The sequence below is a fragment of the Mobula birostris genome, chromosome 10 (genome assembly GCF_030028105.1).
Source record: "Mobula birostris isolate sMobBir1 chromosome 10, sMobBir1.hap1, whole genome shotgun sequence".
Taxonomy (NCBI): Eukaryota; Metazoa; Chordata; class Chondrichthyes; order Myliobatiformes; family Myliobatidae; genus Mobula; species Mobula birostris.
Genome location: NC_092379.1, coordinates 36236683 through 36255359, shown reverse-complemented (window position 1 = coordinate 36255359; position 18677 = coordinate 36236683). Strand labels below are relative to the sequence as shown.

General features: G+C 46.5%; 1 protein-coding gene across 1 annotated transcript in view; it reads left to right on the top strand.

Moving 5' to 3' along the window:
* Window positions 1–18677, top strand: part of LOC140203584 (uncharacterized) — a 69825-nt gene that overhangs the window by 35941 nt on the left and 15207 nt on the right. The window contains exons 7-10 of the mRNA XM_072269630.1: window positions 1899–1984; window positions 7313–7574; window positions 10876–11057; window positions 17630–17798. Coding sequence (XP_072125731.1) covers window positions 1899–1984; window positions 7313–7574; window positions 10876–11057; window positions 17630–17798 — 699 coding nt within the window. The remainder of the gene's footprint in view (window positions 1–1898; window positions 1985–7312; window positions 7575–10875; window positions 11058–17629; window positions 17799–18677) is intronic.

The window sequence follows — 18677 nt, the reverse complement described above, 5'->3', positions numbered from 1 at the left end:
TGAAACGTCAACCTCTTGCTGTTTCCCATAGATGCTGCCTGGCCTGCTGAGTTCCTCCAGTATTGTGTGTGTGTTGCTCAGATTTCCAGCATCTGCAGGGTTTCTCCTCCTTGAGGCTTTAGAAGGCACTGGCAAGGCCTCCCTCCCTTGGGGTATTGTGAGCTGTTCTGGGCCCCAGAAAGGATATGGTGACACTGGAGAGGGTTGAAAGGAGGTTGACAAAAATGATTCTGGGATTGAAAGGCTTATTATATGAGGAGCATTTGATGGCTCTGGGCCTTAACTGACTGGAATTTAAAAGAATGAGGTGTTGGGGGAGGGTGTGAAATCTCATCAAAACCTATCGAATGTTGAAAAGCATTGACAGAGTGGATGTGGAGAGGATGTTTCCTATAGTGGGGGAGGCCAGGACCAGAGGACACAGCCTCAGAGTAGAGGGGCGTTGATTTAGAACAGAGATGAGGAGGAATTTCTTTAATTTGTAGAATTCGTTTCTACATGCTGTGAAGGCCAAGTCGTCGGGTATACTTAAGGCAGAGCTTGTTAGGTTCTTGATTAGTCAGGGCATAAATGGATACGGAGATTGGGGCTGAGAGGAAAATAGATCAGCCATGACGAAATGTCAGACAAGACTGGATGGGTCAAATGGCCCAATCCTGCTCCTACAACTTACAATCTTGTGACGTGGACTACTCCGAAAAGAAAAACTCAGCCCATTTTTCATAACCAGAATTGGAATCAGAATCAAGTTTACTATCATTGTCATTTGCCATGAAATTTGAGATTATGCGGCAGCAGTACATTGCAGTACGTAATAATGAAAGTTATAAATTACAAAAAGAAATATATTTTAAAAATTAAGTAAGTTGTGCAAAACAAGACCAAGAGACAAATGTTATTGAGGTACTGTACATGGGTTCATTGTTCATTCTGAAATTAATGGCGGAGGGGAGCAATCTGTTCCTAAATTGTTGAGTGTGTGTCTCATCCCTGACAGTAGAAATGAAAAGAGGCTTTACCCGGGTGGCGAGGCTCCCTCAAAGATGGATGTTGCCTTTTGAAGATGTCCTCGAAAGTGGGGAGGATTGTGCTCAGGATGGCTGATTTATTATCCCTCTGGACTGTTTTCTCCTGCCTTCTCCTGTTAACCTTTGATGCCCTGACTAAACAAGAACCTATCAACCTCTGCTTTAAATACACTCAATGACTTGTCCTCCACAGCCGTCTGTGGCAACAAATTCCACAGATTCACCACCCTCTGGCTAAAGAAATTCCTCACCTCTGCCCTAAAGGGAAGTTCTTCTATTCTGAGGCTTTGCCCTCTGCTCTTAGAGACAGCCGTCCCCCCTCCCACTACAGGAAACATCCTCTCCACGTTGATTTTCAATATTTGATGGTTTTCGTTGAGATCCCCCATCATCCTTTTAAACTTCAGCGAGTACAGGCCCAGAGGGAGCAATGTTCCTCAAATGACAACCCTTTCATTCTCGTGAACCTCCCCCAGACCCTCTCCAATACCAGCTCACCAATTCTTAGATAAGGGGCTCAGAACTGCTCACAATACTCCAAAGTTCGGTCTGAGTTTTAAAGCCTCAGCCTCGCATCCTTGCTCTGACTGACAGCACCCATCCTTATGCACTGCGCTTCAGATGAGCGATCCTTTGACTTGGCGATGTTTTGGGGCTGCAAAAACTGCTTTAAGATGCAAGGCATCGTTCAGTTTCACCTTCTTGCCACCTGCCGACTGCTCTTCATCACCGCAGGAAAAGTGAAGCCGAGAGGAATGAGGAAAATAGCATTTGAGCAGCTTCTGGTTGGGGTGGCGTTAGTGTGACACGATAACTGAGGGCAATGTCCCTGACTGAGAAACCAACATCTTTATCTTCTGCCTCTCACAGGATGACGTCCGCAAGCACCTCACCAATTACGCCATCAACAAGCGTATGATGAACGTTGTCCCAGATGAAAAGAAAGGCAGTAAAAGGTGAGACCATATGCAGCAGGGTGCACCCTTCACCACAAGCAGGCACATTATAGAAGGTCAGCGTTGGAGTGATTTTTGGGGTTAGGACATAGACATTTAGCAATTGAATTTGGCTACCAGTCTTCATATCTGAATGTGTGTTGTGGATTTTATTTGGAGTGCAGATCTGAACTTTATATGTAGGCATCCGTTAGTCTTATAAGACCATGGAAGGTTCCCCTTGGAAGTTTACACCTTGGAAGCTTTCCAGGGCGCAGGCCTGGGCAAGGTTGTATGGAATACCAGCAGTTGCCCATGCTGCATGTCTCCCCTCTCCACGCCACCGATGTTGTCCAAGGGAAGGGCATTGGGACCCATACAGCTTGGCACTGGTGTTAACGCAGAGCAGTGTGTGGTTAAGTACCTTGCTCAAGGACACAACACACTGCCTCGGCCAAGGCTCGAACTAACGACTTTCAGATCACTAGAGGGACGCTTTAACCACATGCCAACACGTGACCAAGTCCGAACATGTGGCCAGCTCTGAACAATGGGTTCCTAAAAGCCATGAATCCCAGCTGACAATGATGATTAAAATTCATTTGGATGTGTGTGGTGTGGCTGTGAATCAGGAGGTGTGAAGGTCGAATGTAGTTTCGAAGAAAGCATTGTCCATGCGTTGTAAGTATGGAGTTGCCCTTTGCCGTTTGGCACATAAAATATCGAGCCCCACATCAGGCCGGCCAGACCTTTCGACCAGAAGTGTCTCCATAAAATGCCTTCTCTACCTTGCTTTGTCGAATAAAAAAGCTGCTTTGTATCTACCAGTAATTTTCTTCGCTGGCTTCATTCACGCAACAACCTTAGTGAGCAGGCACATTGTAGAAGGAAGGGGAGCACACAGCAGCAGCTTAGTGAAGCCCTTAACTCTGTTGCCACTACTTCAGGTTGTCATAACTGGCGGAATGCTCCCAATGGCATGCTATAAGACCGTCAGATATAGGGGCAGAAGTGGGCCATTTGGCCCATTGAGTCTGCTCTGCCATTTAATCATGGGCTGATCCAATTCTTTCAGTCATCCCCACTCCCCTGCTTTCACCCTATACTCTGGCTAATCAAGAACCTATCTATCTCTGCCTTAAATGAACTCAATGACTTGGCCCCCACAGCCACTCATGGCAACAAATTCCACAGATTTACCACCCTCTGACTAAAGTAATTTCTCTGCATCTCAGTTCTAAATGGACGTCCTTCAATCCTGAAGTCATGCCCTCTTGTCCTAGAATCCTGTACCATGCCCTCCAGTAACTTCTGACAACCAAGTCTAGCTCCTGGCCTTCACATGTGGCTTAGCCACTAAGCTGGGCAGAATCATTTCTACTGACAGGAGAAGGGGCAAAGGTGGGTTAATGGCATCTTAAATCCAGTCGCTTCAGGCAGATGGGACTCATCAACCATGGCTGGCCCCTCATCTAGGAGAAGGAAAACTCTGATCTCAAACCTCCCATTGCCCTGCGACTACACCCACTCATAGGGAAGGCTTCAGGAGTAAACCCTGAGGGAAAACATCTGCGGCAGTCCCACGTTGAGTTCAACACTGACTGGCAACTCCTGCGATGCTGCTGGTACCAGGCTGTGTTGCTCTCTGCCGTTCCTTTGGGTTCATCAACTGCGTGGAGATGGGGAGCTTGCTACATGGGCAACAGCTTGCTCTCCATATCCGGGCTTAGTAGCTAAGCCACACGTGAAGGCCAGGAGCTGTGACTTGGTTGTCAGAGGCAATATTGAGGCACTCGCCATTGGGAGCATTTAATAGGCAGCGGGAGCTCGTCCCCATTACCACCCCATGGCTATAACAACCTTAAGGAATGGAGTGAAGCTGAAATTGTTGCAATGGACGACTGGAAGCGGACCCAAGTGCAGAACACCGACACGGAGGTAGAATTAACAGAAGTGTGTTTATTAATAGTTGCGAGGAAGGTCGGAGAGTGAGGATTAGATGCTTACATGAACAACAAACCGGAGTAGCCCGGACCCAGAGCTTGGTTATGGAGCTTGGACACAGAGCCTGGACACGGAGCCCAGACTCGGACACGGACTCGGATGCAGAGCCCAGACTCAGACTGGGACATGGAGCCCGGACTCGGACACGGAGCCCGGACTCGGACACAGAACAACAAAACCAGACAACGACAGACAATTTGTATCTTGATTCGGAGTAGCAGCAAACGGCCAGGAATACTCAGCAGGACACGAAACTACAAAACCAAACATCGACAGTCCGTTCGTATCTTGACTCGAAATAGCGGCAAACGGCCGGCAATACTCAGCTGGACACGAGACGACAGAATTCCCAAAGCAACCCCAGGCACCGAAGCAACTTAGAGTCCAGTATTCTCAGCGGCCCAGAACGTGCTTTGCCGCACTGGCTGAGGTGACGGTCCAGTCCCAAGTAGATGTAAGCCGGAGTTATTATGTTTCCAGTTCGGATGAGAATCAGGTGCCTTAGTCATGGAGCCAGGTAAAACACGGGGAAAAGGAAATGGACAGAAATGAGGAATCAACTGACTGGACCGTGACTGAAATAACAGATAAAAGTGAGTGGAAAGACGATGCTAAACACTTTCTCATTCAAATCTGCAGACAGGAGTCATTATTAATGATCAAACTAAATATATGATCAATAAATAATGACAATAATGAGCAGGAGTCAATTATACGTCCCTTGCCACAGTGAATGTACCTGGATTGGAATATCTGTTAGGATGTCCGGCTAGTTGGGATCGTCCCAATCTGGTATTTCGTGTCCAGCAAGAACCATGGATCTAGAAAAAAGAAATGTGAGCTAAATCCCATGAAGGCAGACAAATTTACATAAGTGATCGGATAAATCTGGAATAAAGGTCTGTAAGACATGGCAACTATTGAGCTGTTGCTAAAAAGCTCTTTAGTGAGGGAAATCTCCCATTTCCTCTTCATATTTGAGGCCTACAACACTGCTGTGGCCTTACCATTGCTTGCAATGGGCCGTAAGTTCATGGACCCTATGCAGATTACAGAGAAGGAGGTGCTTGCTGTCCTGAGGAAAATCAGGGTGGGTAAATCCCCAGGGCCTGACAAGTTGTTCCCTCAGACCCTGGGGGAGGCTAGTGCAGAAACTGCAGGGGCCCTAGCAGAGATATTTAAATAATTCTTAGTGACAAGAAAGGTTCTAAACATAAACCAGGAAATTACAGACTGCTCCATCTGACATCAGTAGTGGGATAGTTATTGGAAAGTATTCTGAGGGACTGGATATATGAGTAAACAACAGGAATTCTGCAGATGCTGGAAATTCAAGTAACACACATCAAAGTTGCTGGTGAACGCAGCAGGCCAGGCAGCACCTCTTCCTGGATATATGAGTATTTGGATAGACATGGGACTGATTCAGGATAGTCAGCATGGCTTTGTGCATGGTAAGTCATGTCTAACCAATCCTGGAGAGTTTTTTTAAGCAAGCTACCAGGAAAGCGGATGAAGGCAAAGCAGTGGATGTTGTCTACATGGACTTTAGCAAGGCATTTGACAAGGTCCCGTATGTGAGGTTGGTCAAGAGGGTTCAGTCGCTCGGCATTCAGCATAGGTTGTAAATTGGATTAGACATTGGCTTTGTGGGAGAAGCCAGAGAGTGGTAGTAGAGGTTTGCCTCTCTGACTGGAGGCCTGTGACCAGTGGTGCGCTGCAGGGACCAGTGCTGGGCCCATTGTTGTTTGTCATCTCTATCAGTGTTCTGGATGATAATGTAGTTAACTGGATCAGTAAATTTGCAGATGACACCACGTTTGAGGATATAGTGGACAGTGAGGAAGGCGGTCATGGCTTGCAGAGGGATCTGGATCAGCTGGAAAAATGGCAGCTGGAAATCAATGCAGACAAGTGCGAGGTGTTACATTTAGGTAGGACCAGCCAGGGAAGGTCTTACACAGTGAATGGTAGGGCACTGAGGAGTGCGGTAGAACAAAAGGATCTGGGAATAGAGATCCAAAATTCGTTGAAAGTAGTGTCACAGGTAGAAAGAAAGCTGTTGTCACATCGGCTTTCATAAATCAATGTATCGAGTACAAGAGATGGGATGTTATGTTGAAGCTGTATAAGACACTGGTGAGGCCTAATTTGGAGTATCGTATGCAGTTCTGGTCACCTACCTACAGGAAAGATGTATAGTAAATAAGGTTGAAAGAGTAGAGGAAAAATTTACAAAAATGTAACTGGGTCTGGAGGACCTGAGTTATAAGGAAAGATTGAATAAGTTAGGACTTTCTTCCTCAGAATGTAGAAGGTTGAGAGGAGATTTGACAGAAATATTCAAGATTATGAGGGGTAGAGATAGGGTAAATGCAAGCAGGCTTTTTCCACTGAGGTTGAGTGTGACCACAACCAGGGATCATGGGTTAGGGTGAAAGGTGAAAAGTTTAAGGGAAACATGAGGAGAAACGTCTTCACTCAGATGGTGGTGACCAGTGTGGAATGAGCTGGCAACACAAGTGCTGCATGCGTGCTCGGTTTCAACGTTTCAGCGAAGTTTGGATAGGATGGAGGACTATGATCCTGGTGCAGGTCAATGGGTGTGGACAGTTTAGCAGGTTTTGGCATGGACTAGATGGGCCAAAAGGCCTGTTCCTGTGCTGTACTTTTCTATGACAATGACTCTAGAAACACTGATTCGTTACGTCAGGCTTGTTACACGGAGCTTGGGAGGGTGAGACTAGAACTAGAGCTCGTGGGTTAAGGGTGAAAGGTGAGAAGTTTAAGGGGAACATGAAGGGAAACTTCTTCACTCGGAGGGTAGTGAGAGTATGGAGCAAGCTGCCAGCAGAAGAGATAGATGGAGGTGCGATTTCAACATTTAAGATACATTTGTACATGGATGGTAGGGCTACAGACTGGGTGCCGGTCAATGGGACCAGACAGATTAATGATTCAGCATGGACTAGATGGGCCAAAGGGCCTGTTTGTTTACTGTAGTGCTTTCTGACTGTGAATGTAAACCACCAGACAACTTCACAAGATGGAATATCATGGGTTCAGGGTGCAGTCAACCTTTTCAAAGGCAACTATGAATCGGCAAGAAATCGCTTCCAATAAATCCTGTCAAAAACGGGGGGAAATAATCAAGAGAGCTGATATTTCCTTCAATGGATACGCAGTCTATCTTGTGGCTTGCAGTGCTATTGACCTGTCACACTAACACAAATGGTGGGGCAGAGTACTTGATCAGCGAAGTCACTCGGCAATGCCATCCGATGGATGAACGGTGGCCTGCGATAGATTAGAACTGACGGCTGTGTAAAATGTTGTTTCTTGCAGAAAGCTGTCTTTCTTTAACCAGTACATGGAGAGCAATGCCTATGACCTGGAGGTGCTGTGGAGCAGTATTGAAGATGTGATCATCAAAACCATTCTGTCTGTGTATCCGGCCCTGAGGAACACCTACTTCACCTGCTTCCCAAATCACGTGTCTGGGAGTGCTTGCTTTCAGCTCCTCGGCTTTGACATCCTGCTGGACCACACCTTGAAACCCTGGCTGATGAAGGTACGCGCGCCTCTGGGATACATAAAGATTAAGCAGGTAATTTAGGTGACCGCATAAAACATGCAAATGTAACATCATGATGGGATGGCCAGTAATATCATGAAGGATCGCACCAACCCTGCTCACTGTTTGTCCCCACTCCCATCAGGGAGGAGGCTCTGTAGCATCCACACCAGGACCACCAGACTCAAAAACTGTTACTTTCCCCTAGCAGTCCTCCAAGAGGACCACAACCGTGTTGTAGGGTTTGGAGGCTTGCGCGCCTCAATGACCCGGAGAGGTCTGCACGCTGGAGCCGGGGCTTTAGGCTTTGGCTCTGGATAGGGTCACCCATGACAAACAGGTCAAAGGGTAGAGGCCAGACTGAGAGCGGTGTACCGGTCCTCCAGATTCGAGGGCTCAACTCAGCACTACCAGCACTGACCACTAAAACAAAACTGTTACGCAAACTGCAATGAAGAATCCTACATCTGAGTGTGGCGGTGTTCCTGAGTCTCCACCTGGGACTTACATGTCCGACAGTAATGAAAACCGAGCGGAAGCTACGGGCATGATCAAAGAATCTCTGAACACCACCAGAGATGGAGGACCTTCACTGTTGTCCTAAACACCAGCACTGCAATGGGCAGTCAGTATGTCCCCAAGTACTGAGGCTGATCAACACCCCCATCCACTAACCCACCCCTCCACAGACCCGCAACCACCACTACTTTATCATTTCTTGTCAGAGTCACCTTATGTACAGAAACTCCTGTACCCAGCGTCACTTTATGGACATACAATCAAGCTACGCATATAAGCTATCTAATGTATTTATATTTACTGTTTTTTCCCATTATTATTGTGTTTTTTTCCTCTTTTCCACTATTATTGTTATCGAAAAGGTGTTATATTTGGATGTGTGCAGAGTACAGAATAAGGTCGATGAACTTGTGGCACAGTTGCAGATTGGCATATATGATCAGAATTAGAATCAGGTTTATTATCACCGGTATGTGTCATGAAATTTGTTAACTTAGCAGCAACAATTCAATGGAAGTGTTCAGGAACAGTTATTACCCCACTCAACCATCAGGAAGAAGGTACAGGGTCTTGAACCAAAGGGGATATCTTCGCTTAACTTTACTCACCACAGCATTGAACTGCTCCCACAGCCTATGGACTCACTTTGAAGGACTCTTCATCTCATATTCTTGATATTTATTGTTTGTTTATTTATTTATTCTGGATGTTTTGTTTGATTCCTTTTAAATACTGTGAATGTCCTCAAGTAAGTGAATCTTAGTGAATCAACATATGCCAATGGTCATATGTACTTTGATAATAAATTTACTTTGAACTTGACTTTGAGTAGAAGAGCAGAACACAGTGCAGAAGCAGTTTGACAATCACAGCCTTAAGGTAAAAAAAAAAAGTTAAACCAAAAAAGTTAGACCGTTATCCCAAAATCTGCTCCCTGTGGAAACAGATAGATGGGTTCATAAAGAGAGATTTTGGCACATTGGTCTTCATTAATCAAATTGTTGAGTACAGAAGCTGAGTTGTTAGATTGAAGCTCTTGAAGATATTGGTGAGGCCTACTTTGGAGTATTCTGGTCACCTAACTACAGGAAAGATATCAATGATTTGAAAGATAGCAGAGAATATTCACAAGGATGTTGCTGGGTCTCGAGGGCCTGAGTTACAGGGAGAGTTATTCTCTAGAGCACAGGGAATCAAGGAAGATTTGATAAAGGTCTACGAAACCATGAGGAACATAGAGTAAATGGAAGCATGCTTTTGCTGCTGAGGATGGGTGAGACGAGAACTAGAGGTCATGGGTTAATTGAGAAAGGTGAAATGTTTAAGGGGAACATGAAAGGGATCTTCTTCACTCAGAGAGTGGTGAGAGTGTGCCAGCAGAAGTGGCGGATGCGACATTTAAGAAAAGTTTAGATAAGTATGTGGATGGCAGGAGTATCGAGGTCTATGGTACAGGTGCAGATTGATAGGAATTGGCAGAATAATATTTTGGCATGGACTAGATGGGCCAAATGGCCTACTTCTGTCTTTTAGTGCTCTTAGACTATGACACAATGGAAGATATGCATCTGTAGATGGGTGGAAGACCATAGTCGTTTATGATAGTTCCCATAGACAAAGACCTGGCATTTGTCCATAGTTAAATCCACATTAAAATGGTTCCAGAGAGGAAGACACCAGAGGGTGATTAAAAACAAGAGAAAATCTGCAGAGGCTGGCAATCCAAAGCAACACACACACACACACACACACACACACACACACACACACACACACACACACACACAGACTCTCACACACACACACACACATACACACACACACACACACACACACACAGAATAAGGAGTTGTTCCTCCAACCTGAGTGTGGCCTCATTGCGGCAGTAGAGGTGGCCATGGACTGACATGTTGGAATGGGAATAGGAAGTAGAATTAAAATTGGTGGCCACCAGGAGAAGTGCCACACCTGCACTTGGATCTCCTCCCTCACTACCATTCGGGGCCAAACGGTCCTTCCAGGTGAGGCGACATTTCACCTGTTGGGGTCATCTGTTGTATCCGGTGCTCCTGGTGTGGCTTCCTGTATATCGGAGAGACCCGGCCCAGTTTGGGAAACCGCTTCAACGAGCACCTACAGTCCATCCACCAGAGAAAAACGGGACCTCCCGGTGGCCACCAATTGACCTGGATGAGGAAGTGGAGGGATGGGTTAGTAAATCTGCTGATGACACAAAGGTTGGAGGTGTTGTGGATAGTGTGGAGGGCTGTCAGAGGTTACAGCAGGACATTGATAGGATGCAAAACTGGGCTGAGAAGTGGCACCTTACCTGGGTCACCTTCTTAATGGCTCTGGTCCAGGGCTCCAGCCAGCATTGTTCAATGGTCTTTACCCCCAGACCCGTGCCTTTGTTTTTTTCAACTCGGCCTGGTTCAAAGCAGCTAAGGTAGCTGACCCAGGCACTGAGCCTAATGAGGTTGTAGATTTCTTCTCCAAGTCTGCCACTTTACATTATAAATAGCCGCTTGTCTGAGAGTGGTCCCGGGTTAGCCGGTCGTTAGCTGAAACTCCTTGCGTCCACATTCAATTGCTCTGATTCGATAATCCCAGAGCTAGAATCGAAGAGTTCACAAAATGGAGGGTGTGCAAGGACAGTCTCACAAAATGGCCACCTCCACCTCCTTTCAGCATGTGGCAAGAACAAAGACAGTTTGTTTGCCTACTTCCACTGCCCTTGATTCATTTGAATTCACTGATTTGTAGACTGTTGTTCTTTTTGGCCAACACTATTAATTTTTAATTATTAATGTTGCAGGTTAAGCATTCCCTGAGCTCTGTGATGGACTCCAATCTTGATCAAGAGGTGAAGGAGGATCTTCTTTATGATACACTCTGCATGATTAACCTTGCAGCTTGTGGCCGGCAGGAAGACATGGAGGAAGAGAGGCCGCGAAAGAAGGAACAGCTGCCTAAGATCTGGTGGTCGCGGGAGTACAGGTGACTGAAAGACTGAAGAGTGCCACGTTGGGCAACGATAATTAATGAATATTCCTGCTGTCAAATTCAGCTGCACACACAAAGTGCTGGGGGAACTCAGCAGGCCAGGCAGCACCCATTTAGAACAGAGATGACGAGAAATTTCTTTCGCCAGAGGGTGGTGAATCTGTGGAATTCATCGCCACAGATGGGAGTGGAGGCCAAGTCATCGGGTATATTTAAGGCAGAGGTTGATAGATCCTTGATTAGTCAGGGCATGAGGGGTTATGGGGAGAAGGCAGGAGATTGAGGCTGAGATGGGAAGGGATCAGTCGTGATCAAATGGCAAAGCAGCTTCGATGGGCCAGATGGCCTAATTCTGCTCCTCTTACGCAAATGAACAAACAGTCGCCATTTTGGGCCGAGACCCTTCTTCAGGACTGGAAAGGAATAAAAAGGTGTGGGGAGGGAGGGGAAGGAGGATAGCTAGAAGTTGATAGGTAAAGCCAGGTGGGTGGGAAAGTTGAAGGGTTGGAGAGGAAGGAATCTGATAGGAGAGGAGAGTGGACCGTGGGAGAAAGGGAAGGAGGAGGAGTGCCCAGGGGAAGGTGACCAGCAGGTGAGAAGAGGTGAGAGGCCGGAGTGGGAAACAGAAGCAGAGGGAAGGGGGAAGGACTATTTCCCCAGAAGGGGAAGCCGATGTATGCGTTCAGAATAAAGAAGTGGGCAGGAAAATCACTGAAGACTGTACCCACCCTGCAAACTCACTTTTCCAAAAGCTCCCTTCGGGAAATCACCTTGGGTTTCTGAAAACGAGACCTCATGCCCTCTCAAAAGATTTTTTCCCCTCAGGCAGTTCATCTGATCAACCATCCTAGTTACTCCCCCACCGACCCCCAACCCCCTCTAACTATTACCCTGTCACTGCACTGAACTGTAAACACTATAAACCACATTTTGATACGCTGTCTACTTTGTAAATCCATATTAGTATTTATATATTTATGCACATTATATTCCATATCCAAACTTTAACCTCTGGCTTACCTTTGTCTACTTCCTTATTCTTTAATAGAGGGTCTTGGCCAGAAACATCAACTGTTTATTCCTTTCCGTAGATACGGCCTGACCTGCTGAGTTCCTCCAGCATTTTGTGTCTGTTACTTTGGATTTCCAGCACCTGCGGAATCTCTTTTCTTTATTCTGTATAATTGTTGTACGTTGTTGGATTTTGTCGCCTGTCATGCCCTGATCAACACCATGCAGTGAATTCCAAATACGTGCAAACTTATCTGGTGCATAAAATTGATCCTCGATCTTAATGTTAGCCTCTCCTATCCTTTTATAAAAACCTCCCCTCCAAAGTATCACTGCTATTCCCTGCACATTTTAAAGTTCCACATTTTCCCACTGCTCAGGCATAGCCGCCGAGCGCTTCTGTGCCATCCGCCACCAGCGTGATATTCTGGTGGCCAAAGATTTTAATTCTGATTCCCATTCCCAGGTGTCAGTCCACGGCCTCCTCGTGCCAAGGTGAGTCCACCCTCAGGGTGGAGGAGTAACACCTTATATTGTGTCTGGGTAGCCTCCAACGTGACAGTATGAATATCGATTCCTCCTTCTGGAAAACAAATTTCGACCCTCCCCCATTCTTCACTATTCCTTCCTCCATTCCTTTCTTCTCACGTGCCTATTACATCCTTCTGTGTCCCCTGCTCCTTCCCTTTCTCCTGTTGTCCACTCTGCGCTCCTATCAGATTCTTTCCTCTCCTGCCCTTGACCTTTCCCACCCACCTGGCTTCACCTATCACCTCCCAGCTATCCTCCTTCTCCTCCCCTCACCTTCTTATTCAGGCATCTTCCTCTTCCTTTCCAGTCCCGATGAATGGTCTCAGCCCGAAATGTCGACTGTCTATTCCCTTCCACAGATGCTGCCTGACCTGCTGAGTTCCTCCAGCATTTTGGATTTCCAGCAACTGCAGACTTTCTTGTGTCAGAAGTTCCTCCTGCTGCTTAGAGCTGCAACAAAGGGGAAAGGAGGTGGATTCAGCAGGCATGCAGAGGTGGAGTGAGGACTGTGGGCTAGACTGCGCTCAAGAGGACTAGAACATATCACCAAGGAAGTAATGCTGAGGCTTTATAAGGCACTGGTCAGACCGCACTTGGAGTATTGTGAGCAGTTCTGGGTGGCAGGCGGAGTTACGTTTCTACCAAAGGAGGTGTAAGGTGCCCCTTCCCCCCTCTAGCCTGCAGGTCACCCTTGGACAATATGTAGCACCTGGTTAGCCCCCTGATCAGGGAGTAGGTGGTGGACAGTCGTATGAGCAGCCGGTGCAGATCGCAAGTCCTGGGTATGTGACCACTGACGCCAGGCAGACAATCTCTGCAGGGTATTGATAATGACTGGGGTCACCCGTCTTTTAAAGACACTGGCCCAGAAGAAGGCAGTGGCAGACCACTTCTGTAGATAACTTTGCCAAGAGCAATCAATAGACAATAGGTGCAGGAGTAGGCCATTCAGCCCTTCGAGCCAGCACCACCATTCACTTTGATCATGGCTGATCATTCACAATCAGTACCCTGTTCCTGCCTTCTCCCCATATCCCTTGACTCCACTATCATTAAGAGCTCTATCTAGCTCTTTCTTGAAAGCATCCAGAGAATTGGCCTCCACTGCCTTCTGAGGCAGAGCACTCCACAGATCCACAACTCTCTGGGTGAAAAAGTTTATCCTCAATTCCGTTCTACGTGGCCTGCCCCTTATTCTCAAATTGTGGCCTCTGGTTCTGGACTCCCCCAACATTGGGAACATGTTTCCTGCCTCTAGCGTGTCCAATCCCTTAATAATCTTGTATGTTTCAATCAGATCCCCTCTCATCCTTCTGAATTTCAGTGTATACAAGCCCATTCGCTCCAATCTTTCACCATATGACAGTCCCGCCATCCTGGGAATTAACCGCGTGAACCTCGACTACACTCCCTCAATAGCAACAATGTCCTTCCTCAAATTTGGAGACCAAAGCTGTACATGATACTCCAGGTGTGGTCTCACCAGGGCCCTGTACAACTGCAGAAGGACTTCTTTGCTCCTATACTCAACTCAACTCAACTCCCCTTGTTAGGCCATTAGCTTTCTTCACTGCCTGCTGTACCTGCATGCTTACTTTCAGTGACTGATGAACAAGGACACCAAGATCTCATTGTACTTCCCCTTTCCTAACTTGACACCTTTCAAATAGTAATCTGTTCTTGCCACCAAAGTGGATAACCTCACATTTATCCGCATTAAACTGCATCTGCCCACTCACTCAACCTGTCCAAGTCATCCTGCATTATCTCAACATCCTCCGCACATTTCATACTGCCACCCAGCTTTGTGTCATCTGCAAATTTGCTAATGTTACTTTTAATCCCTTCATCTAAATCATTAATGTATTATAAATAGCTGTGGTCCCAGCACCGAGCCTTGCAGTACCCCACTAGTCACCGCCTGCCATTCTGAAAGGGACCCATTAATCCCTACTCTTTGTTTCCTGTCTGCCAACCAATTTTCTATCCGTCAGTACCCTACCCCCAATACCATGTGCTCTAATTTTGCCCACTAATCTCCTATGTGGGACCTTATCAAAGGCTTTCTGAAAGTCCAGGTACACTGGCTCTCCCTTGTCCATTTTCATAGTTGCATCCTCAAAAAATTCCAGAAGATTATTCAAGCATGATTTCCCCTTCGTAAATCCATGCTGACTCGGACCGATCCTGTTACTGCTATCCAAATGTGCCGCTATTTCATCCTTTATAATGGACTCCAGCATCTTTCCCACCACTGATGTCAGGCTAACTGGTCTATAATTCCCTGTTTTCTCTCTCCCTCCTTTCTTTAAGAGTGGAATAACATTAGCTACCCTCCAGTCCTCAGGAACTGATCCTGAATCTATAGAACATTGGAAAATAATTACCAATGCATCCAAGATTTCTAGAGCCACCTCAAGTACCCTGGGGTACAGACCATCAGGCCCTGGGGATTTACCATCCTTCAGTCCCATCAGTCTATCCAATACCACTTTCTGCCTAATATGAATCTCCTTCAGTTCCTCCGTTACCCTAGGTCCTCCGGCCACTATTACATCTAGGAGATTGTTTGTGTCTTCCCCAGTGAAGACAGATCCAAAGTACCTGTTCAACTCATCTGCCATTTCCTTGTTCCCCATAATAAATTCACCCGTTTCTGTCTTCAAGGGCCCAACTTTGGTCTTAACTGATTTTTTCCTCTTCACATACCTAAAGAAGCTTTTATTATCCTCCTTTCCATTCTTGGCTAGCTTGCCTTCGTATCTCATCTTTTTTCCCCATATTGCCTTTTAAGTTATCCTCTGTTGCTCTTTAAAAGTCTCCCAATCCTCTGGCTTCCCGCTCATCTTTGCTATGTTATACTTTTTTATTTTTATACTATGCTTGACTTCCCTTGTCATCCATGGTCGTCCCTTACTCCCCTTAGAATCTTTCTTCCGCTTTGGAATGAACTGATCCTGCACCTTCCCAGAAGTACCTGCCATTGTTGTTCCACTGAAATCCCTGCTAGGGTATCTTTCCAGTCAACTTTGGCCAGCTCCTCCCTCATGGCTCCATAGTCCCCTTTGTTCAACTGCAATACTGACACTTGCGATTTTCCCTTCTCCCTCTCAAATTGTATTTGAAAACTTATCATATTATAGTCACTACCTCCTAATGGCTTCTTTACCTCGAGTTCCCTTATCAAATCCAGTTCATTACACAACACTAAATCCGGAATTGCCTTCTCCCTGGTAGGTTCCAGTACAAGCTACTCTCAGAATCCATCTTGGAGGCACTCCACAAACTCCCTTTCTTGGGGTCTGGACCAACCTGATTTTCCCAGTCTACCTGCGTGTTGAAATTCCCCATAACAACCGTAGCATTACCTTTGCGACATGCCAATTTTAACTTTTGATTCAACTTGCACCCTATATCCAGGCTACTGTTTGGGGCCCTGTAGATAACTCCCATTAAGGTCTTTTTGCCCTTACAATTTCTCAGTTCTATCCATACTGACTCTACATCTCCTGATTCTGTGTCGCCCTTTGCAAGGTACTGAATTTCATTCCTCACCAACAGAGCCACCCCACCCCCTCTGTCCACCTGTCTGTTCTTTTGATAGGACGTATACCCTTGAATATTTATTTCCCAGCCCTGGTCCTTTTGCAGCCATGTCTCTGTTATTCCTACAACATTATACTTGCCAATTTCCAACTGAGCCTCAAGCTCATCCACTTTATTTCTTATACTCCGTGCATTGATATATAATACTTTTAATCCATTAGAGTACTCCCCTCACCTTTCACATCGATTCCTATTGCACTTGGCCGTATTCTCCGATCCCTTCCTGAGCTTTCTGCCCTGTTAATTCTGTTGTCTTTCTTAACTTTCCTTATTCTCTCTTTCCCTTTAACTCCATCCTTATATTTCCTCTCTTCCCCCCCCACTATTTAGTTTAAATACACCAGTGTAGCAGTGGCAAACTTGCCTGCTAGAATGCTGGTCCCCCGCCTGTTTAGGTGCAACCCGTCCCTTTTGTACAATTCATCCTTGCCCCAAAACAGATCCCAGTGGTCTAAGAATCTAAATCCCTGCTTCCCATGGGGCCATGGCCCAATCATGGCCATGGGACCAAGATCGCCCATGTCATACAGCACGGCACATAATGATGATGTCATATGACCCAGCACATAATGATAGAAACATAGAAACGTACAGCTCAATACAGGCCCTTTGGCTCACAGAGCTGTGCCGAACCTTGGGTTACCCATAGCCCTCCATTTTTCTGAGCTCCATGTACCTATCCAGGAGTCTTTTAAAAAGACCCTATCATATCCGCCTCCACCACTGTTGCCGGCAGCCCATTCCACGCACTCACCACTCTCTGTGTGAAAAAACTTACCCCAACATCTCTGTATCTACTTCCAAGCACCTTAAAACTGTGCCTTCTCGTGCTAACCAGTTCAGCCCTTTAACATCAAAAAAAAGATGGGCTGGCATTGGAGAAAGTCCAGAGAAGGTTCAAAAGAATGATCCTGGGAATGAAAGGGTTAAGTTTTGAGGAGCGTTTGATAGCCCTGGGCCTGTACTTGCTGGAGTTTAGAAAAATGTGGGAGGATCACATTGAAATCTATCAAATATTGAAAGGCCTAGGCAGAGTGGATGTAGAAAGGCCGCTTCTTTCTGTACGGGAATCTAAAACCAGAGGACACAGCCTGAGAATACAAGAATGTCCCTTTCGAACAGAGACAAGGAAGGATTTCTACAGTCGGGGGTGGCGAATCTGTGGAAATAATTTCAAAATATGGCTGTGGAGGCCACGTCATTGAGTAAGTGGAGGTTGATAGGTTCTTGTTTAGTAAGGGGGGGTCAAAGGTTATGGAGAGAAGGCTGGAGAAAGAAAATATCTCAGCCGTGATGGAATTCTGGAGCAGGCTCGATGGGCTGAATGGCCTCATTTTGCTCCTGTGTTTTCTGGTCTTATGGCAAGAGATCGATTTTCAAAAGGAATAATTGACACCTCCTCTTTGCTTTCATATTAGAGCTGACGAGACACGAAACAACCAGGCTACCTGGGTGGAACAGGTGGAGAAGTACGAAGACGAAAACATGGGGAACTTCAAAAGGATCTACCCGAGCTCCACTTCAGAGAAATACGAGAAGTTCTTGGAAACAGTTGACTCCAAGTCTCGGGAAGAATATGTCAGGCAGGTTTATACTGCCCCTCCCAGTCCTGCCCCCTCCCTCCCTCCCTCCCTCTCCAGTGACCCACAGCCACCCAGTGTGCCATCACCTGTCAAACGGTGAAAGGCCTCGAAAGAGTGGATGTGGGAGATGCTTCCTATGGAGGGAGAGTCTTGGACCAGGGAACACAGCCTCAGAACAGAGGCGGAGGAGTGTCCTCTTAGAAAGGAGGAGAGGAGGAATTTCTTTAGCCAGAGAGTGGTGAATCTGTGGAATTTGCTCCACAGGTGGCTGTGGAGGCCAAGTCATTGGGTATATTTAAAACAGATGCTGATAGATTCTTGATTGGTCAGGGCATGAAGCGATAAGGGGAGAAGGTAGGAGATTGTGGCTGAGAGGGAAAATGGATCAGCCATGATGAAATGGCAGAGCAGACTTGATGGGCCAAATGGCCTAATTCTGATCTGCATCTTATGGTCTTAACCACATTCTCTACTACCCCTCTATAATCCCTCCCCAATCCTTTTACCCTCTTTCTAATCCCACATCACTTCCCCACTACCCACAACACAATTGTGTCGCGTTCTGGTTGCCTCATGATTGGAAAGGTGCAGAGGAGGTTTACCAGGATGCTGCCCAGATCAGAGAGCATGTCTTTATGGGAATGGGTGAACGAGTTAGGGCTTTTCTTTTTGGAGCAAAGGAGGGTGAGAGGTGACTTGATGAAGGAGATGAAAAAGGCATAGATCAAATGGGCAGTCAGAGACTTTTTCCCAGGTTGGAAGTGGCAAATGGGGAAGGGGGGCATCATTTTTAGGTAACTGGAGGAAAGTATAGGGGGGATGTCAGAGGTAAATTCTTTACACAGAGAGTAGTGAGTGCATGGAACACCCTGCCAGGGGTGGT